At 58.7% G+C, this 21797-nt stretch overlaps 1 protein-coding gene across 5 annotated transcripts; it reads left to right on the top strand.

Annotated features, from left to right (window-relative positions):
• The first annotated feature begins 422 nt into the window (after window positions 1–422).
• Window positions 423–21163, top strand: PEAR1 (platelet endothelial aggregation receptor 1). 5 transcript variants are annotated; one of them, XM_059884928.1, is made up of 25 exons: window positions 428–530; window positions 7653–7727; window positions 8148–8278; window positions 10042–10217; window positions 10880–10984; window positions 11190–11290; window positions 11988–12080; window positions 12350–12593; window positions 13331–13451; window positions 13637–13773; window positions 13857–14069; window positions 14389–14563; window positions 14659–14779; window positions 15507–15670; window positions 15764–15866; window positions 16000–16146; window positions 16336–16461; window positions 17338–17466; window positions 17570–17698; window positions 17889–18101; window positions 18335–18423; window positions 18533–18668; window positions 18853–18927; window positions 19020–19268; window positions 19952–21163. In XM_059884928.1, the coding sequence occupies exons 4-25, from the start codon at window positions 10117–10119 to the stop codon at window positions 20101–20103; spliced, it is 3123 nt and encodes a 1040-aa protein (XP_059740911.1). In that variant the 5' UTR covers window positions 428–530; window positions 7653–7727; window positions 8148–8278; window positions 10042–10116; the 3' UTR covers window positions 20104–21163. The 5 variants fall into 5 exon arrangements, with proteins under 5 accessions (NP_001094770.1, XP_059740911.1, XP_059740912.1 ...); XM_059884929.1 differs by lacking the exon at window positions 7653–7727 and adding an exon at window positions 5098–5152; NM_001101300.1 differs by lacking the exon at window positions 7653–7727 and having other exon boundaries at window positions 423–530; window positions 19952–21157.
• The last annotated feature ends 634 nt before the right edge of the window (window positions 21164–21797 follow it).

Genomic DNA, 21797 nt, shown 5'->3' with positions numbered 1-21797 from the left:
AACAGCTGTTCGGCCGCACTGGGAAAGTGCCCGACGTAGACGATCTCACTAATTTCCCTCCGCCACCCCACTTTACAGACAGGAAAGCTGAGGCCCGAGACGCAGAGTACCCGCTGGCCGCACAGCTGGTGAAGAGCCAAGGAGGGACTCGGGCCGGGACCCCTGCTCTTGTCCCGTGCTCTTCCCCTCTCTGCACCCGGTCCAGGCTGCCAGGTCGGCCCCGCCGCCGCTTGGCCTCCGTGGTCCCACCCCTACACAGCCTCCCTCCCCGGGCACTCTGGATCTCCCCTCCCCCGGCTCCCGGTTTCCTTGTCAAAACTTCCTGCTTTGGCGAGGGCCCGAGTTCCCACCCCTTTCCTGCCCCCCGCCCCTCCGCGCCCCTCCCCGCCCAGCGATCCACAACGTTCGGCCTCCCAGCCGCTCCCGCAGTCGGGCTGGGGCTCCACGCAGGGACCCCTGCCCTGTCCTCCTCTGGGCCCACCTGGGCGTTCCCCATCCCAGGCAAACGGAGAAATAAGGTCGCGAGGCAGGTGAGTGATGGCGCCGCCCTGGTCCCGCGACCACTCTGCCCTGGGGAATCTCTGGGTGGAGTGTGTGTGTGGCGGGGGACAGAGACCTGAAGGGGATGGGGCAGTGGAGATGGGCCAAAGGGGATTGGGGGTTGCCATCCATAATAAAATTGCATGTAAATGACATGCAAATTAGGCCACTTCCCAGCCCCTTGTATGGGACTTTGTGAGTCCAGGGGCAGCCACCACCCCACTGGCCCCCTCTGAGGGCTGGAGAGAGAAGCAGTTACCAGGCCCTCTTCTTGGCTGAAGGGATGCCTAGTGTTAAAGAGCACCCACGTTGAAGTCAAGGCTGGCCAGGTTCGAATCTCGACTTGTCCCCTTATTAGCTGTAGGACCTGTGTCTTGGTTTCTCATTTCTAAAAGGGGAATGATAAGATACAGTGCCTACCTTATGGGATTGTTGTGAGGTTTAGAGAGCAAAAACATGTCTCCTGCTTAGAACTGTGCCTGCTCCGTGTTTATTACAGGGTCCCTCCTCTCCCCACCAGGAGAACTGTTTGAGGAGTATGGAGGGAAGGGACCTAGGTTTGCAGGTCCCTGGGGCTCACAGCTTTGCTGGTTTGAGGAGTAGGGAGTTGGCCAAAGATCTCAGGCATGTGGATCCTCAGAAAGCCCTGTGGGCTGGCGTGTGTGAGGAGGAGGAGGGTGAGGGGGTCCCAGAGGGGGCCGCATCTCCAGCCTCCAGTAGGGAACTTTCAGCTGTCCTGCTCTGGCCTTTTATGAGTGGCCTTTCCCGAGGCTGGGCTGTGACCCTAGTCCCCCGGGATGGGAACAGCTTGTGCTGGCCTGAGTTTCCCAGGCTCCCAGGCTCAGCTAGACCCCAGTTCCAGGCAGGATTGGGCAAGGGGTCAGCTCTCAACCCTGGCCTTACTGGGCTTACTGGCCTTACAGCTTACTGGGCCTTCGGGGTCAGGGAGCTGTCTGAATCCCATCCCATCCCAATCCATGCGATAGTCCCTGGGGTGGGCACACGGGGCCAGGGTGTGGGACCGCTGTCCCCTCTCTAGCCATCTGTCCCCTGCTGCTGTCTCTCCCGTTTTTACAGTTTCCCAAAGCCTACCCAGCAAACTTGCCATTGCACTTGGGGCTACCCTCCCTGCCACCTAGGAGCTGGTTTGCCCAGGCTCCCCTCTGTCTTCCTGTCTTCACTGGGAGGTGAAGCTGAGGGTTGGCATCTGTTTCTCCACTACCCACTGCCCCCCCCTCCATTCCCTATCGGACGTTCCCAGAAGAGGAAACTGGCTCTCTAGGCAGCTCCGACCACGGTTCAGGAACCTGGTCGCTGGGCTGCTGTCTACCTCCCTGCCACCAACACCCGTCGCTAGAGAGGGGACTTGGGTCAGGCAGGACCTCCACCACAGCGCTCTGAACTTATCCTTCGAGTAGCCTTGGAAGCCTTGAAAAAGACCCTTCCCGGGGTGCATGAGGGGCCCTGGGGCCCATTCTAGCTCTGGGGAGGGTGTTGGTACCAGTCCAGTCACCTAACCTCTTAGATAGAAGCTAGCAGGAGGAGCAAGAGGAGACAGGGAAGGAGAGAGAGACAAGACAGAGATAAAGAGAATCAGAAATGTGGAAGCAGAGACCAACAGATGGAAAAAACACAGGCAGAAATATTTGGAAAAACGCAGCATATTTAGAAAAACAGAGCAGAGACTGAGAAAAAGAACAAGAAGGAGGTAGAGAAGGTAGAAACAGAAGGAGAGACGGAGTCTCAAGACCGAAGAGCAGGCCCTGCAGGGGTAGCCTTGTCTTTCGAGCTTGATGGACCTGGTCCACATACCCACCCTGCCCTTGACTGGCTGTGTGCCCTTGGGAAAATTACTTAACCCTCTTTGGGATTTGTGTTTTAGGGGATTGCATGGCTTGTGGGATCTTAGTTCCCCAACGAGGGATTGAACCTGGTCCCTGGGCACTGAAAGCGGGATTACTTCATCTACAATTCAGGCCATATAATAGCACCTACTTTCCAGGGTTACTGAGAGAATGAACAGAAAGGATCCAGCTCACCGTACAGGGGTGGTAACTGGTGTCACGGCGCCCACACATGGCAAGATGGGGGTCTCTGGCACACAGCTGGGCTCTGGGCCATGGAGCCTTCTGAGTCTCTCCCGTCTGGGCCTCCCAGCCCGCCCCCACATGGTAGCATCTGCGCCCTCCTCTGTGTAGAAGGAGGTGTGTGGATAGACAGTGAGGGGTGGGCGTGGTCCCTGAGTGGAAGTGCAGGATAAGCGCACACCCCCTCCTCTCCAGGTGACTCAGTGCCCAGCACTCCCGTGCCCTCATCCCAGAGGAACTTGGAGGCCAGCCCTAAGGAATTCCTGCCCGCTGCCTTCAGGAGGGCAGGTCTGGAGCTGCCTTTCACTTTGTAATGTGGGGAAGTTCTTTCTGAACTCCACCTCCCATGGACTTACCAATGTTGGGTCTTAAAAGGCCCTGGAAAGGAGACCCTGGTGTCTGATGAGCCAGGAATAAGCTGCAGCCTCTCCCTCTCCCCCCTTTCCCACCAAGTAAAGTCAGGCTTACCCAAGTCAAAAAGGGTTTAGATTCTATCAGTCCGTCCACTCCACACAACCTTTAGTTACCGCCCACTGGGTGCCACACACCCTGGATGTGTGCCTGTAGGTGCTGGCCAGAGCTGGGGACATGACGGTAAGGCAGGCAGAGAAGTGCCCCGACCCTACGGTGCTCCATTCCAGTGGGGAAGACAGCCCTTAACAAGAATATAATGACCAGGGGATGGGAGCCTTGAGGGGACATTCGGGGGGCAGCCCGGCCACTCTTAGAGCCTCAGACAGGACTGGAATTAGAGGCTGTCCCAGTCTGGCGGGGAAACCAGCCTCACTCACAAGCTGGCAGTCACAGAATGGGGTCTCCACTACCTCATCAGGTCATCAGACTTGAGGGTTCCAGGGGCTGTGAACTCCTGGCTTGACCCAGGTTAGTCCCACCTGGTCCCAGAGGAAGGACACTGGTCTCTCTGGCTGGAGTTTGAGGAGTGTTGGGCCCCTGGGGACTGGTCCATGTCCAGCTTGAAGCTGGCCTCAGGGAAGAATTGGGGAACAACCCAGGGCTCCATTGGGCCACAGCGGTGAATGTGCTAAGAGCCTGGAGGAAGGTCCCAGGAAAGGGGGAACAGCGGAGGTGTGGAGTCACTGAGGGGGCCTCCTGGAGGAGGCTGGCCTGGAAGGAGGGGTAGGACCTGGATATTCCAGAGATGGCCTGGCCAGAGGTGGCCATCTGGTGAGAGAAACGTCCAGTGTGATGGGAGCCCAGGAGCAGAGGCTGGCCAGTGGGCCCTGGGCGCCCTTTCCCAGGGTGCTGGGGAGCCACAGAGGCGTTAGAGAGGGGCAGTGGCCAGAGCGGAGGTGCACTTTCTGGGGTTATCTGGGGGTGGCGATGAGCAGCGGGAGCGACTCCCTGGTCTGGGTCACCCCAGAGGTCACCTCCCACCCCCCCACTGCCTTGTTCTTTAAAGCAGATTCGAATCCCACTGGCGCCTCTGCTGATCAGTTGGCCCTTGGACAAGTCCTTCTACCAGAGACCCTCCCCGGTCTCTTCTGTGACACGGGGGTGACGGTCACTCCACCTGTGGGTGATGGTGAGGGTCTGGACTGGCTCCAGCCTCCAGCAGGCATGTTGTGAATGTTTGGTGAATCAGAACTCTTGCAGTTTCTCTATTTCCTGATGAGTAAACAGGTCAGGCTGAGGACCCTCTAGCTTCTGTTTCCTGAGCCACAGAGAACACAAGACCGGCCCCTCACCCCTGCTCCCTTCCCGCCCAGCCTTTGGAGCTCGAGTAGTGCGCAGGCTTCCTGTCCCTCCATCCGGCAGACATGCCTGGCGTGCCGGGGGCCTGGCTTGGGTGGATGTAGGAGGGGCTTTGTGCATGTGTGTACGAGTGTGTACACGGGTGTTCTGAGTGGCACGTGGAGCAGAGCAGTCTAGGCTGCTGGCAGAGCTGGCTCAGAGGGCATCGCTGTGTGGTGGGGGGATGGAAGTCGTTGGACTCGGATCTCTCTGCTGAGTGGGAAGGACCAAGCCATCCTGTCTCCAAGGCAAAGAGAGGTCAGGAAGGGGCACAGAGAACAGACAGACAAGGGGGAGATCCTGGAAGACAAGAGAGCCACAGGGTGAAGCAACCTTGGCACCGTGCTGAGACACGAGGGCTCAGTATGTGGGTCGTGGCTGGCGTCAGCCTCCACTCCATACCTGAAGGCAGATTCCCTAGCGCAGTGAACACACTACACGACTGTACATGGCAGCTTTGATACAGAAAAGGAAGGAGAGAGGCAGAAGGAGACCAAGAAAGGGACGGAGAAAGAGAAAACAACAGAAAGCGGAGGGTTTCTGATGAAGAAAAGACAAAAAGAAAGAGGCAGAGAGCCAGAACTTGGGGGATTCTGTTCTTGCATCGTCCACTGAGCAGCCTGTGGCCTGAGGCTCTGTTCTAGGATGGTTATTGGAATCAGCAGTTCCAACTCCCACTGAACTCTGGGAGATGCAGGGCTGTTCTCCCATTTTACAGATGAGGAAATGGAGGCTCACAGGGCTCGAGTGATGTGCCTGAGGTCGTACAGCTTGTGAGTACTAGAAACTTTGGTCTCCAAAATGGGAAAGGGGAAGAGAGAGCAGAGAAGAGAGGAGGTGGGGGGGGGTGGGCAGTGGAGCCAAGAAAAAGAGCTGGAGCTGGTGCTCAAGCTGAGAGCTGGGGCGGAGAGAAACAGAACTCAGGCGTCCTGCCTCATCAACCGCCTTTGGCTTGTAGATGTACCTGGCGGGCAGCCCGTCATTCTGAGGGATAAGGTTCTCGGGGCAAGCGTGATCCCCTCCCCTCCCCACATCCTTTCTCTTTGTCAGCATCTAAGGCCCCATTCCCATTCCCGGATCATCCTAGGGGTTCTTCAGCAAAAAGAGATAAAAAAAGAGAAACAGTTTTTCCTGGAATTTATACTCGAAGAGTATGACAGTGCCAAGTGGAGTGGGGAAGGGGCCACTCTGGGTGCAGGAAGACTGGGTCTAAGGACGCTATAGCAAACCGTGGCTATTCATTGGGCTTCTTATGTAGTTCTCTAAGCTCTTTGTCTGTGTTAACTCATTTATGACTCTGCACAATAACCCTATGAAGAGAAGTACTATTACCCTCCCCATTTTAGAGATGAGGGAACTGAGAGCTGGGATTCGAACCCAGGTTTGAACAGGAGTGGCGCGGGCTGCAGAGTTCAGAGGGCATCTTTTGCTGCACCACCTCCCAGAGAAGAGCAGCCGGAAGGGAGCTGGTGGGGAAGTCCCTCCTGCTGTCTCACTTCCATCAGCCCCACTCTTGCTCTCTGCCTTCTATAGAAATGGACCATCTCCGGTCCACCAGGAGCTCCACTCCCTTCCCAGAGGCCTCAGACCCATGGCCCTCCTTCCAGCAGAGGCTGGAACACAGTGAGGGAGGAAGGGCTCCCCACCAGAGGGGATCAGGCTAAACAGAAGAGCAGGGGAGGACAAGCTGGGTTGGGCCCTGCGTGGGCCTGGAGGCTGAGAGGGCAGGGATGCTGGGGGGCCCTCGCAGGCGGGACTGGGGACTGGGAGGCCTGGCCAGGAGCCCAGCTGCTTTGCATCTCGAGGTGGAGGAGAGAGAAATGTCAGCTCATTCTTGACTGTAAACACATCCTGGTTCCCACGCCTCTGATCGAGTTCTTGTGGCAGCCCACTCCCCCCCCATCCCCTTCCCCTGTCCAACCCCTGCCAGGCACCCCCTCGCCATAATCAAGGCTATTAAAAAGAGATGCAAAGCCCCTGGGATTCCGGCCTGTGCTCGGGAGAGACTGGAACTGCAGGGGGAGGGCTCTGCTGGTCTGGATTTGGATCCCAGCTCTGACATTGCTGTCCATGTGGCCTTGGGCAGGGGACTTACCCTGTCCTTGCCTGTCTCCTCATCTGTAAGGTGAATAATAATAGCTACCACCATGGGTTGCATGTGTGATAAGTCGCTTCAGTTGTGTCCGACTCTTTGTGACCCTACGGTCTGTAGCCTCCATATAAACTGTTCAGCTCACTGCTTGTGCCAACATGGTAAATGATACATGGGGTCACATTGGTATTCCAGTTGTGAGGAAAGGTGTGTGGGTCCCTCAGTCCAGAGGTGAAGTGGAGAAAGGGGGCAGAGGGGGAGGTTATCTGTATGGGAAGAAGAAGGGAGCCTGCAGTGTGGGCCCTGGGCTCAGATGGGAAGCCGGTATTTGTCTGATTTAAACCCCTTGAAGGGGCACATGGACCCCAGTGCTGCTGGGCTTGGAGGTGCTGGGGGATGGTGGCCGGGGTCTCAGGTTCCCCAGCCCCTCAGTGACAAAGGCTCAGATGTAGACAAGCCTAGGGTGCCTGGCGGGGGCTCCTGGTCTGGCCTGTGTTCCCTCCTCAAGGGCTGAGGCTGGTGAGCCCAAACCCTGCCCCTCCCTGCCAGGATCCCCATCCTATCTCCCCTCCCTGCAGACCACCCACTGATCTCACCCCCCCCACCCTGGCTTCCAGCCCCGCCACTGACCAGCTGGGGCCTCCTCCACACTCCAGTCCTGCCCTGAGGCCCTTTGGAAAAAGGGCATCACCCCACCCCTCTAGTTATTAGAGTCAACCCCCTAGGGTTAAGGTTAAGCCCCCCTCATGCTTCCCTGGTGGCTCAGTCGGTAAAGAATCTGCCTGCAATGCGGGAGAAGATCCCCTGGAAAAGGAAATGGCAACCCACTCCAGTTCTCTTGCCTGGAAATCCCATGGGCAAAGGAGCCTGGTGGGCTATGGTCCGTGGGGTCCCAAGAGTCAGACATGACTTAGCGACTAAACAGTTTCCTCTGGAAGTTGGTTAAGAGGAGGTGGCCGGTGGGAGGGGGCTGATGTAGATGAAGGACTTTCTCTGGGAGGGCAGCCCCCACCCCGCTCCACCTTCTGGGGCCTTCGTGCTGCAGGTCTTGTCCACCTCACTGCAGCCTTGAGCTCTGGAAACGGATCCAGACCATGGGAAGCCTGGGGGTGAAGTAGGGGGTCCCTGAATGGCTGGAGATGAGGCTCACCCAGGAACAATGGTGATGACCCTCCATCCAGGCAGACTGGGCTCCTGTTGGAGGACGGGACCCCAGGCCAGGCTCCAGGAAGAGGGGAGTGTGGACCAACTGACAGGTGAACAGGGAGAGCTGGATGGAAGGTTCGGGGTCCTGTCCCCGGGCTTGCTGGGACCAGACAGGGGGGCTGGGGAGGTGGCCAGAGGAGAGCTGGTGTAGTTTTGGAACCTTGGGAGGAGGAGCCAAATCTGTTGGGGAGGGAGCTAGGGGGCTGTGTGGGTGGGGGGCCAGACTGTGGGGGTCACCTGAGAGACACTCCTGACTTCAGCCTGGCTCTCTGAGGCCAGGCTGGGCCCCTCCCTCCTCAGAGTGGACTGGGAAGGCGGCTTCTGGCCCTCCCCCTACCTCTCCCCATCCTCCCTTCCGAGTTCAGGGTGGTGGGAGGATGGAGCCACCCTACGTGCTCGGCCCACGATCATGCTCCCCCCTGCCTCCCCCACCACACACATTCTAGCTGGGCTCTATTTCCTGTTTTCAGGCTCCATATCCTGAGCACCGGGACCCCCAGGATCCTCTGTGGATGCCCCTAGGCCCTGGGGCCTGAGGACCGTGACACCCTGTCCCTGGCTCACCTGAGTTTCTCAGGCCCCAGGATGCCATAGAGGCCTGGTGAGTTACTTGGGAACTGAGGGTGGCCGGGAAGAGCACAGAGAGGACTGGAGGTGGGAGATCTGCCCTGGGGGAGCTGTGATGGGGCCCCTAACCAGAGTCCTGGGAGGGCGTTACAGCTCTGCAAGACTGGAGGGGGTGGGATGAGGAAACCTGGGGAAGAGAGGTGGGCCAGCCCTGTAGCTGAGAGGGTGGTGAGCAGACCGCTGGAGGGTTTACTGGTGGGGCAGAACGCATGGTGGGGAGCATCCCTAGGAGGCTGCCTTGATGGGAGCTGAGAGTGTGTGGGTGGGGGGCCTGGGGCAGGGCCGCAGCAGGCATTCCAGAGATACTCAGGGGGAAGGGGCCAGCTACCATGACCTTTCTCTCTTCCCGGGAAAATTATAAGCAGATGTGGGTGCCTCAGGGAGCTGTAGAGGAGGGAGCCAGGGCAAGTTTTAGGAACACTGAACAGAGAATCTGAAACCAGCGGCGGGGGTGGCTGCTCAAGGGGCTTGAGCTCAGGAGTCAGAACAGACTCCTCTGAGGTCCTGAGCTGCTTCCCGCCCCCCGGGTGAGGCCAGGCGTGGAGGAGAGGGGGAGGAGCCCACTTCCAGATGGCGGGTGGGTGGTCAGAGGGAGCTGGGGGCTTCTCAAGGCTGAGGTCAGGTTGGGGACCTCCTCGGTGACAGTGCCTGGAGTTGGGTGCAGGGGTGTGCTGGCACGGCTTTAACAACCGGCTCTGGTGGGGAGGGGTGCTGGCCCCGCTTTGTGGTGTTTGCCGATTTCTGTGGTGTAAATAATCCCCCCGTGCTTGGTTTCAAACTACTAATGTGACAGCACTGATGAAGAAGTTGGGAAGAGAAGTCACCATTGGTTCTCAGGAGGCAGTAGGAGCTGTGCCCGTGCACCAGTGGAGGGAGGGGCCTTTTCCAGGGTCACTGGGACCCATCCTACTCCTCCCCAGTAGGAAGCCCCTAACTGCTGGAAGCCCCAAAACTGGGGGGGGGGGTGGTTTGGCCTCTGCCTGCCTACCTTCAGGGGAGTTCACCACGCGAGGCTGCTGATTCTGTCACAGAACTGCTTCAACTGTTGAAAAGTTCTTTCCCTAACTGAGCCCAGGCCGGCTTCTCTTGTAACTTCCCTTCATCGGCTCCTATTTCACTGTGTTGTGCTTAGTTGCTCAGTCGTGTCCGACTCTGCGACCCCCTGGACCATGGCTTGCCAGGCTCCTCTGTCCATTGGGATTCTCTAGGCAAGAATACAGGAGTGCGTTGCCATGCCCTTCTCCAAGGGATCTTCCCAACCCAGGGATTGAACCCAGGTCTCCCGCATTGCTGGGGGATTCTTGACTGTCTGAGCCACCAGGGGAACCTTGGTACAATATCCAGGTACCCTGGGTAGGGGCTGGGCTAGAGGCTGGGAATTCACGCACAGGTCCCTGCCTCCAGAAGTCATGGTCAGGGAACAGGCACTAGAACAGCAGTATTGTGGGGAATGGTGCTGGGGGGTCCCTGAAAGAATGGGTGGGGGCTGTCTGCCAGTGGAAGCCTAGGAGCAGGGCAAGGAAAGAGGGTGATACTCGGGCTAGACCTTGAAAGGTGAGTGCTCAAGGTGAAGAATGAGAGGAGGATGTCCAGACAGAGGAAACCACGTGAGAAAGACTCAGAAGCGTGGCAGTGCTCCACGCGGTCAGGAAAAAGAGCTGGAGCCCGGGGAGCAGGGCTCAGAGGACCAGAGGCAGCAGCCTCATCTCTGCTCTCAGCCTGGCTCTGTCTCTGCAGAGACTTGCTCCTCCAGATCTGTGGCTACAGTGCCTCTCACCTGCTCTGCGCCTGGCCCTGTCACAGGGCCCTGCAATGTCACCACCCCTGCGGGCCCTCCTTCTCCTCGCCCTGGAGCTGGGGCTGGCTGCCACCCTCAACCCTAAGGACCCCAACACCTGCAGCTTCTGGGAAAGGTGAGAGAGGGCCCCTGCTGCACCTCGAGGGCCCCAAGCCCCCTGCTCTTTATTCTCCTCCCTGGGGCTCCTCTTTCCTCATCGCCTCCCTCTCTCCAGCCTCACCTCCTTCCTATTTCTTCGTCTAGTACCTCTACCCCCTCAGCGGGATGCTCTGACTCCATCCCCATCTTGATCGTTTCATTCTCCATCTCAGCTCTGACCCTGTCCTCTCTTTATCCCGGTTCCTTGGCCCCTGTGTGAGGCTGGCTGCAGGACAAAACACAGGGGAGGAACTATTCACTATGGGGCAAGCAGAGGGTCTCGCCCAGGGAGAGCAAAGGGGACGGGGTTGGGGAACAAGGTCAGATTTGGCCAGAAGTGCTTCAGCCTATGTCCATCCTCTGGGCCCAGAAGTCAATTCTGGCTCAATCTCCCCATATAGGGAGAAGGAGGCCAGGGGGCAGGGTGGAGAATGGAAGGCTGGAATGGCATATTCCCAGGAATATTCCAACTCAGGGAGGATCCCTCTAGATCGAAGGAGGACAGGATGGGGCTCCACCCTCGGCTTGGAGGAGCAAATCTGAATATTTCGCACTGTGGCCCAGCCCCCACACCCCTGCCACCGGGTGCCGGCTCAGGCTCTCCCTGCCCTGGGCCCGACGCTGATCCCTGCCTTGCAGTTTCACCACCACTACCAAGGAGTCGCTCTCCCGCCCCTTCAGCCTGCTCCCCTCGGAGCCCTGCAGCCGGCCCTGGGAGAGCCCGCACACCTGCCCCCGGCCCACGTGAGTGCCTGTCCCCTCCGTGGGCAGGTGTGGTGTGTTGTGTGGGTGTGTGGCTGGGCGGGGAGCAAAGAGAGAGTGTTCTTCCTCTGCTCCCCCAGTGTAGAGCGCTGGGAGGCGGCCCAGGCCCTGCCAGGGCCACACTGGGGCGGGGTGGAAGCCGGGGCCTCTGCAGGGGAGACTGAGGGCCAGCTCTGGATCTCCCCAGTGTTGTCTACCGGACCGTGTACCGCCAAGTGGTGAAGACGGAGCACCGGATGCGGCTGCAGTGCTGCCGGGGCTTCTATGAGAGCCGCGGGGCCTGTGTCCGTGAGTCCAGGGGGGCTACTCCCCTGCCCTCCGCCTCCCCGGCCCTGTCTGTCTCGAAGGACAAAGCTGCCACTTCAAACCTCTGTCTCTAGTTGACCCCAGGTCTCTCCCACTCCCTCTTTCCAAGTCCGTCGGCTGTCTCTGGCTCTGCAGCTCTGTCTTGGGGCCGCCTGGGTCTCTTTGTCCCTGGGCTTGGCGTCTGCTTCTCTCTCTGACTCTGCCTGTCCCTATCTGTTTTGACTTGTCGCTGTCCAGTCTCTCCTGTCCCCTGTCCCCGGCACCCTGAAATCTCCGGAGTGGAGCCTGCTCGCTCTGTCTCCCCTTTCCTCAGCTTGGACCATCACCAACCCCCTACAGAGACTCCTACCCAGCCTGAGCACCCCAGCCCCTCTCTGGACAGCATCCATATCTGATTCCTATGTGAGGAACCTCACCCCCACCCTCGTTTCCCAGCAAGGTGCTTTGAGAAGTTCACAGAAAGGAGCTGGGGAGCCCAGAATCCTGAGGTCTTGACATGCTCTGACCTGAGTTGCTTACTCTCAGTCTTTCTGTGTCTTGAGAGGCTGAAATGCTGCTTGGCAGGCTAACTCCAGGTCCCCGGTATGGGAGGAAGCTGGGGTTGGGCTTCAGAGGATAAAAGGTGGGTAGGGCAGGAATGGAAGCATCTTCTCACTCCCAACCCCCATCTCTGCCCCAGCGCTTTGTGCTCAGGAGTGTGTCCATGGCCGCTGTGTGGCACCCAATCAGTGCCAATGTGTGCAAGACTGGCGGGGTGACGACTGCTCCAGTGGTGAGTGGCTGGTGACTGCAGGGCAAGTCCTTTTGTGCCTCCAAGGAGGCATACCCTCCCTACCAGGGCACAGGTGCTTAGGACTCCAGGGCAACCACCCAGCAGAGTCCCACTGCAGCCAGCTGCCTCTTCTGGGGGTGTGGTGCAGTGGATGGGCCAAAGCCAGGCATGGCGGCATGTGTGGGGACCAGGAGACAGAGATAGGAACTAACTGGAGCGGGGGAGGGGCAAGACCCCTGGTGACCTCCTTCCCCCCTCTCATCCCCCAGCTTGTGCCCCAGGAGTGTGGGGGCCGAAGTGTGACAAGCCCTGCAACTGCGGCAACAGCAGCTCCTGTGACCCCAAGAGTGGGGCATGTTCCTGTCCCTCTGGCCTGCAGCCCCCACACTGCCTTCAGCCCTGCTCCCCTGGCCTCTATGGCCCTGCCTGCCAGTTCAGCTGCCAGTGCCATGGGGCGCCCTGTAACCCCCAGACCGGAGCCTGCCTCTGCCCCCCAGAGAGAACCGGGCCCACGTATGTAACGGGAGGAACGCACACTTAACGGGATCGCAGACCCGGATGCACGGGCACATACGGGGACAGCAGGGGACTCAGGATCCTCAGTTTGGGGATGCAACCAAGGGGCCAAGATCCTGGTCCCAGCTTTGCTGTTCCCTGGTGGAGCAACCTTGAACGCATTACTGTCTCTTCACGAGATTGTATTCTATGAAATGGGAGCAGTGTTGTCCATCTCAAAGGGTTGCTGTGAAGATAACATGAGCCAGCGTGCGAGTGAAAGTATGTCCCCAAGTAGGGCTGAGACAGTCACAGAGAGCCTATTGCACAGCAGGGTGCAGGGGGCGCTGGGGAGTCACAGGAGGGAGATCATCCCTCTAGTTGGAGATCAAAGATCCAGCTTCATGGAGGAGCTCCAGGGTTGAGCCCTTGGGATGAAAACTATGGCAGGCAGAGATGTTCCCCCCAGAGAGAGACCAGCATGAGCAAAGGTGGAATGGAGGGCTGTGGAGAGCAGACAGACCACCCATGGGCTCTTCACTCTGTCCCACTTGATGGGGCTGTGTGTCCCTGCCATTTCCAGTCCTGGAAACTTTTGATCCCTGCCGGGCCCAACAGGGAAGGGGGATGAGACACCACGGGGACGGGTGGGTGTGGCTCACTGAACCCTGGGGTCCCGAGGGCCTGGGAGGCAAAGGGGGAATTCCGTAGGTACTGCTTGTTTACAGACTGACCTCACCCCCTCTGCTCAACAGCTGCGAGGTGTCCTGTTCACCCAGTAGTGTTGGCTTCTCCTGCCCCAGCACTCCGCCTTGCCAAAATGGGGGAGTCTTCCAGGCCTCCCAGGATTCCTGCAGCTGCCCACCTGGATGGACGGTATGAAGGGTGGGGCCTGTGGGTATGAATTCTCCAGGGCTTCTGAGGGGGATGTGTGTGAGGAGGGTAGGCTGTGGGGGCCCTGGAGAGGTTTGAGTGTTTGCCGGTATAGGGTACTGGTGGGTCCTTGACCATGGGGAGGAGGCTGGGCTCCTGGGGCTCTCTTGACCTTTCAGCCCCCACAGGGCACCATCTGCTCCCTGCCCTGCCCCGAGGGCTTCCATGGACCCAACTGCTCCCAGGAATGTCGCTGTCACAACGGAGGCCTCTGCGACCGATTCACCGGGCAGTGTCGCTGTGCTCCGGGATACACGGGGGACCGGTGAGTGGTGTTAGCCCGGGCATGAGGGGTGCGGGGGCGGCTGTGGACGGCGTCTGCCAGGCTCACTCCCCAGAGGCACCCAGGTGCCGCGAGGAGTGCCCCGTGGGCCGCTTCGGGCAGGACTGTGCTGAGACGTGTGACTGCGCCCCGGGCGCCCGCTGTTTCCCGGCCAACGGCGCGTGTCTGTGCGAACACGGCTTCACCGGGGACCGCTGCGCCGAGCGCCTCTGCCCCGACGGCCTCTATGGCCTCAGCTGCCAGGTGCCCTGCACCTGCGACCCGGAACACAGCCTCAGGTAGGCCGTGGGACGCTGTGGTCAAGGGGTCAGGAGGCCAGTGGGAGAGGCCTTCAGTGCTGAAGCCACCGGAGTCACGAAAAGCACCGGGGGCATATCCTGGGCGGGGGCGGGACACAGATGTGGCAGAGGGGAACCGGGCGGGGCCTCGGGGACGGGGGTGTTGGGGACCGCCCTCGGAACGGCGCGGAGCCTCCCTGATTACCCTCTCCACCCCGCGATGCTCGGCTCCCACCACGCGCAGGCGGACGTGGGGCGGGGGGAGGTCGGCCTGCGGACCCCGGGTCAGACCGCCCCGCGCCCGCGTCTCCGCCCGCAGCTGCCACCCGATGAGCGGGGAGTGCTCGTGCCTGCCGGGCTGGGCGGGCCTCCACTGCAACGAGAGCTGCCCGCAGGACACGCACGGGCCGGGCTGCCAGGAGCACTGCCTCTGCCTTCACGGCGGCGTCTGCCAGCCCGACAGCGGCCTCTGCCGGTGCGCGCCCGGCTACACGGTGAGGCGAGCCCCACCGCGAGGGAGGTGCGGAAGAGGCTCAGGGAGTCCGCCCACCCCTCTCATGAGTGCGCCCACCCACCCCCCCACTTTCAGGGACCGCACTGCGCTAGCCTCTGCCCCCCTGACACCTACGGAGTCAACTGCTCGCAACGCTGCTCCTGCGAAAATGCCATTGCCTGCTCGCCCATCGATGGCACCTGCGTCTGCAAGGAAGGTACTGGGTTGAGGTCTCCTGGAAGGACGATTTGGGGGCGGGGCCATGGGAAGAAGGGAGAGTCCAAGTGCAGGGGCAGGCCAAGGGTAGGGGAGAGGCTGCAGGATAGGGGCGGAATCACTGGGCAGCAGCTGGACGGCGGGAAAGTAGCCAGGCTACTTCCTTCCTGGAATATCCACTTTGCTTTTGTTTCAACCACAAAAATCCCAATTGTCCTTAAAGGCCCAGGCCAGAGGCATCTCTTTGCTGAACATTCCTCATCCTCAGTCATCCAGAATCACAGAATGCCGGTGCCAGGAGATCTACCAGGGGTGGCCCGTTGGCAGTCTTTAGGGCTAGTTAAACACGTTTTGTTTCACTAGCTCTCCATCATATTTAACAAATGTCCCAGTCTCCAGTCCCCACTCCTCCCTATTGTCTTATACATGACGTGGATAACACATTTAGTTACTTAATGGGGCCTCAGTAAGCATTTGGGTTTGCTGCCAATCCCCTTCTTTTGGCAGAATAGGCAACCAAGACCCAGAAGGGGGTGGTGCATCCCCGACGGTCATTCAGCCTTCTGTCCAACATCCAACGATTCACATGCTGGTCTCCTATGGGGCCGTGAGCACCCCCATCCCCACCCCATGCTGGTAGCTCAGAGTCTGGCACAGTCATTGCCCAGTGTGTGCTTGCTCAGGAGGGCAGCTGGGTCCCCATGCCTACCTACAAGTCCCTCTTCCAGGTTGGCAGCGTGGTAACTGCTCTGTGCCCTGCCCGCCTGGAACTTGGGGCTTCGGTTGCAATGCCAGCTGCCAGTGTGCCCATGAGGCAGCCTGCAGTCCCCAGACTGGAGCCTGTACCTGTACCCCTGGGTGGCATGGGACCAACTGCCAGCTCCCCTGCCCGGTAAGTGCGCAACAGCCTGCCTGCCTGGGTGGAGGGGAGGGCACCACATCCCCCAGCTTACTGGCCTGTCCTACCCCACACTCCTTTTCTAAGAAGGGGCAGTTTGGTGAAGGCTGTGCCAGTCGCTGTGACTGTGACCATGCTGACGGCTGCGATCCTGTTCACGGACACTGCCAGTGCCAGGCTGGGTGGACAGGTGAGCATTATGGTGGGCAGGCCCCAGGCTTACCGTGGAGTTGGGGGGATGTATCCCACAGGACACGTGTGCAGAGAATCCTTATGGACGAGGAGAGGGGACCCAGGCCAGGCTCATCCTACCCCTCCCACAGGTACCCGCTGCCACCAGCCCTGCCCTGAGGGCTTCTGGGGAGCCAACTGCAGCAACGCTTGTGCCTGCAGGAACGGGGGCACCTGCATCCCCAAGAATGGCAACTGCGTCTGTGCACCCGGATTCCGAGGCCCTTTCTGCCAGAAATGTGAGGCTCCCTCCTCTCCGTCTGCCTTTCAGTCCAGTGCCAGATGCCAGAAGCCCCCACTCTACCCCTCTTGGCCTGCTGTGCTGACTGCAGTCTATGGGCTGGTTACACACGGTGGGAGAGGGTGGAGTCAAGGGCTGACTGAGGGTTGGCCCCTGCCCCCAGTCACCACGAGCCCCTTTCCCCCAGCCTGTCAGCCTGGCCGCTACGGCAAACGCTGTGTGCCCTGCAAGTGTGCCAACCATTCCTCCTGTCACCCTTCGAATGGGACCTGCTACTGCCTGGCTGGCTGGACCGGCCCTGACTGCTCTCAACGTACGTGGTGGCCCGTGTGTCTGAGTGCATGCCGAGGGGGTGGGCTGAGGACCGAGAGGCTTCCATTCCCCTGATCTGGACCCGCCTTGATTCAGCCGTTGATGTAAACACAATAAGCAAATATGTATAGGGCATCACCTACATGCTGGGTATTGTCCTAGATGCTCAGGATGCAGCAGTGAACGGGTCAGGGAAAAAAGTTCCCTGCCCTTCTGCATGGGAAAAATGGGAAAACCATAAACTCAGTTATGGACTTTTTTTTTTTGCATCGCCAATTTATTTTTTATTTATTTATAATGGCCTCTTTCCCACATAAACATACGAAGAACATCATGGAAAAGATTAGTCCAAAAAACTGAATAAAGCAAATTTTGAAAAGGGAAAATGAGAAGCAGTTACCATGAAAAAGACGGGCAGGGTAGAGGGAAGTGATCTTGGAGATGACTTTTTCCATAGAATTTGGTAACTACTATTAGATTACCTGCTAGTATCATATACACAAAAATTATGCCTTGAATAGTGTGAGCATTTACTTCTCTTTTATATTAAAAAAAAAAAAAAAAAGAAGAAGCCCAGAGCTAAGTGATGTAGGGTAGTTTGGAAGCCTTTGGTTGTCTGGCCCTGATCACATTATTTTGAAAGGCTGTTAGACAGGCAGGTGCAGAGGTTAGGCAGGCAGCTGGGCACGTGGATCTGAAATTCAGGCTAGAGACACGGCTGCAGATGAGTCATCAGTGTGTAGATACCGTTCGAAGCCTTGGTGTCTCTGGGGAGACCAAAGCTGAGTGGAAGGCTTCAGCGACGCTGGGGACTGAGAATTCACCCAGGAGACGCTGGCCTTGCCCGCCAGACAGGCTCCAACCTTGTCTCCTGCAGCATGCCCTTTGGGACACTGGGGAGCCAACTGTGCCCAGCTCTGCCAGTGTCGCCATGGTGGGACCTGCCACCCCCAGGATGGGAGCTGTTTCTGTCCCCCAGGCTGGACCGGACATCTCTGCTTGGAAGGTACCAACAGAAGGGCAACTCCATGCCCCGACCGCCAGCCCTAGCCCAAGGAGGGGACTGCCATTCCCTTGCCCCTCTGATCTCCTCTTCCACTTTCTCCCAGGCTGTTCTCCAGGGATGTTTGGTGCCAACTGCTCCCAACCGTGCCAGTGTGGTCCTGGAGAGAGGTGCCACCCAGAGACTGGGGCCTGTGTGTGTCCTCCAGGGCACAGTGGTGCCCCCTGCAGGATCGGTGAGTTCTCATCTAGCCCCTGCCTCTGCACTGTCCCCAGGGAACTAGGACATAGGTACCTGTCCAGGTCTCCGCTAAGTGGTACTCTTGTATCACCCTGCCTTCCTACTGGGGCCTCTCCCATCCATGCATCCCAAGCTCACCAACAGGGCCAAGACACTGTCCTGAGCAACCACTCCATCCCACACAGGAAGCCAGGAGCCGATCACCATGATGCCCACCCCTCCGGTGGCCTATAACTCGCTTGGGGCAGTGATTGGCATCGCAGTGCTGGGGTCCCTGGTGGTGGCCCTGGTGGCGCTGTTCATTGGCTACCGTCACTGGCAAAAGGGCAAGGAGCATCAGCACCTGGCAGTGGGCTACAGCAGCGGACGACTGGACGGCTCTGAGTATGTCATGCCAGGTGAGCTGGCCCGGGGTAGGACTCACGTGCGCGCTGACTCTTCGGCACAGGGCAGGTGGGATGCGGGGCTTCTGCATCCCTCCCTGGACCTAGGAGATGGGAAGCGGGGAGCTGGAGAGAGGAAGGGAGGTCAGCGAGGCCAACTGCGGGTCTCCTGGGACAGAACGGCTGTCTTGGGCCCAGGCCTGTGTCTGACCTGGCAGGCCACCCCGCACCTGTGTCTGTTTGTGCAGATGTCCCTCCGAGCTACAGTCACTACTACTCCAACCCCAGCTACCACACCCTATCACAGTGCTCACCGAACCCCCCACCCGCTAAGAAGGTCGGTGCTAGGGGTGGGCGTGCACGGTGGGTGCCTGGTGGGTGCAGCTCCGGGCCTCCGGAGAGTTCCAGCTCTGCGTGTTCCTGTCCCACCCCTCCTCCCCTGCCAGGTTCCAGGCAGTCAGCTCTTTGCCAGCCTCCAGGCCTCTGAGCGACCAGGTGGAGCCCATGGACTTGATAACCATGCCACGCTACCTGCAGACTGGAAGCACCGCCGGGAGCCCCCGGCAGGGCCTCTGGACAGAGGTAGAAGCCTGGGGGCCAAGGCCTGTGGTGAGGGTGGACGTATGCAGCCCAGCATCCAGCTCCATCTGAGTGCACACATCTGTAGAAGGGGTTCCGGGCCCCAGTTCTAGAGGAGGGGACCCTGGGGTGGGGACCCTGGGGTGGGGACCAGGGGCCTGATTGCGGGTTGCTTTCTCCTTGTTAGGTAGCAGCCGTCTGGACCGAAGCTACAGCTGTAGCTACAGCAACAGTAATGGCCCTGGCCCATTCTACAGTAAAGGTGAGCGCACGGGGGTGGGGGTGGGAGGGGGCTGCCCTGGGGTTTAGGCGCCAGTGCCTCCACTGAGTCTGACTTCTTTCCCCCATTTTTAGGACCCATCTCTGAAGAGGGGCTGGGGGCCAGCATGGCTTCCCTGAGCAGTGAAAACCCCTATGCCACCATCCGGGACCTGCCCAGCCTGCTAGGGAGCCCCCGGGAGAGCAGCTACGTGGAGATGAAAGGCCCTTCCTCAGGGTCTCCCCCCAGGCAGCTTCCTCAGCTCCCGGACAGCCAGAGGCGGCGACACCCCCAGCCACAGAGAGACAGTGGTACCTATGAGCAGCCCAGCCCTCTGGTCCATGGTGAGCCCTCCTTTTCCACTGGAGCAGAGAGAACAGGGACGAGGGCAAAGAAAAGGGACGGGACAAGAGTGTAGAGGTGGCATGAAGTGGCAGCAAGAGCAAGGTCTTTGGCATCAGTTGTTGTTTAGTCGCTAAGTCGTGTCCGACTCTGCAAGCATGTGGACTGTAGCCACCAGGCTCCTCTGTCCATGGGATTTCCCAGGGAAGAATACTGGAGTGGGTTGTCATTTCCTTCTCTAGGGGATCTTCCCCACCCAGGGATAGAACCCACATCTCCTGCATTGGCAGGTAGATTCTTTACCACTGAGCTATTAGGAAAGCCTTCTTTGGGGCTCAGACTTACGCTCAAACCAAGGGTGATGTTTGGGAAGTCATACTGCCTCTTAGAGCCTGTAGGTGGCGGCACCCACCTCACAGCGCTAAGGATTTGAAATGGTGGTTTTGCATCACCTGAGTTGTAAACTTGATACCCAGAAAAGCTGGGAACAAGGCAGGTGACAGAGTGTCTTCCTATCTTGTGAGGTGGGCAGGTTGAGGTGGCCTCCCCGACTGGCAGCTGAGGAGCTGCGGATAGCCAGGCACCATTCATCGGCTTTGGGCAGGAGCTGCTGGAGAGGGGAGGAGGGTGGTGGGAGGGGAGGAGTCACCTCCGCCTCTCTGTCGTCTCCCCTCTCTGTCTCCAGACCGAGACTCTGTGGGGTCCCAGCCCCCACTGCCCCCGGGCCTGCCTCCTGGACACTATGACTCCCCCAAGAACAGCCACATCCCTGTACACTACGACTTGCCTCCAGTTCGGCACCCCCCCTCACCCCCAGTTCGGCGCCAGGACCGCTGAGGAGCCGAGAGGGTTTGCAGAAGTCAGCGTACCTGTTCTTTGCTGCTTGAGGCTGAGGACAGAGCCCACTGTACCCTGCCAGGAGCAGGGAGGGGACTGGCCAGCCGTGAATATGAACATATTTAATAGAAGAAGTGAATGGAGAGGAGATGGGAGCCTGGCTCCCAGGTTCTATCATGGGAACACAGTCAGCAAGAAGTCTGTGTTCCTTTTCCCCAACCCAGTGCTTCCCAAGGCCCCCAGGGCCCTGTGTACATAAACTGCTGGGTTCAGTGTTGCTGGATAACTGATTTCAAATCAATGTAAAAAATGTATATTGGGTAACTTTTCTGTGCACTCCTGGCCTAGGCTCTGTGCGCGTGTGTGTGTAGGGGTGTGTGTTTGTATGTGTGTGTGTGTGTGGTTTCAGAGGGGTACCAGGCACTGATCCTGACTTGGGGCACTCACTATAATGGAGAGGCAGCCCAAACCCAGTTAACTCTAGAAATAGCCTGACTGGCATCCCTGCATTCATCTGGTCCTCCCTCCAGTCAGCTGCTCAAAATACAAGCTGGTTAGGTTACCTCTGTCTGAAAGTCTCCATTGGTGGCCCATGGCTCTTGGGCTACAGTCAAAATTGTCCAAGGCCTCAAAGGCTTTGCTGGCCTGGCCTGTCTGTCTCTTCAGCCTTACTCTGAACTGTGTTCCCTGTCTCTCTGTTCCAGTTACATTGGCCTCTGTGTTCTTCTCTCAGCCACATGGCTTCCTATGACAGGGACTTAGCACATCTGGAATGCTCTTCCTCCCCCACTCACCTGTTAACTCCTGCTTGTACACCACATCCCGTTTTCTCTTTCATAGCATTGAAGACAGATGTATTTATGCACCGGATACCAGCAAAAGGCCAACAGGGTGCCAGGCTCTTCTCTAATGTGTTGGTTTTTAATGTGATTATTTGACTATTCTCTGCCTTCCCCACCAGACTGTAAGCTCCCTGAAAACAGGAATCCCATGTTTATATTCAACATTGGTTCCCCTTGGCACATAGTAGGCACTCAATAAATGTTCCCCCAAAGGCTGAGTGGCCGAGTGAGTTAAAGGTACCAATGGTAAATACTGGCAAATGCTAAGATAGATGGGCAAATTGCTGCTCCGAGAGCTACAAGCCTGGGCAGGTCAAAGCCTTTCCCAAAGGGTAGAATTTCTACAGCGGAACAGCACAAAAGCTCAAAGGCGGGAAGGTCTGGGAGTAGTTAGGGGTGGGGTAGGGGATGGAATGGAGTGGGCAGGAGAGCACAGGGGACAGGGAGAGGGTATACTCAGACGGGGGCCCAGTAGCGTCTAGACTACCTGAGGACTTTGAATCCAACTTTCTAGGAAGCGTGACCCGCCTCCTTAACTCAGTGGATCAACTAAGTCCCCAGACCTCCAGGAAGCTAAATAAATGGGGTCGAGATTACAAACCAACAGCCACGCCAACTCGCCAATTCTGCGGATCTCTCTGGGACTCTTCCACCAAGGGCCCTCTCCTTACAGGAGAGGAGGGCGGACCCCGGAGACTGGATCTGTCCCTGCCCGGACTCTTTCCTAGGTTCCTCCGACAGCCATGACCCCTAATACGCTGAGTTGACGTCCGGCTTCCCCCGGTTCAGTTTCGCGGATGACTTTGGAAGGCTCCTAGCCCGACCCCCCAGCCCCACCTCTCCGCCCTGATC

This window comes from Bos taurus, chromosome 3 (assembly GCF_002263795.3).
Source record: "Bos taurus isolate L1 Dominette 01449 registration number 42190680 breed Hereford chromosome 3, ARS-UCD2.0, whole genome shotgun sequence".
In the NCBI taxonomy this organism is placed as follows: Eukaryota; Metazoa; Chordata; class Mammalia; order Artiodactyla; family Bovidae; genus Bos; species Bos taurus.
This window is presented reverse-complemented; position numbering and strand designations above follow the sequence as displayed.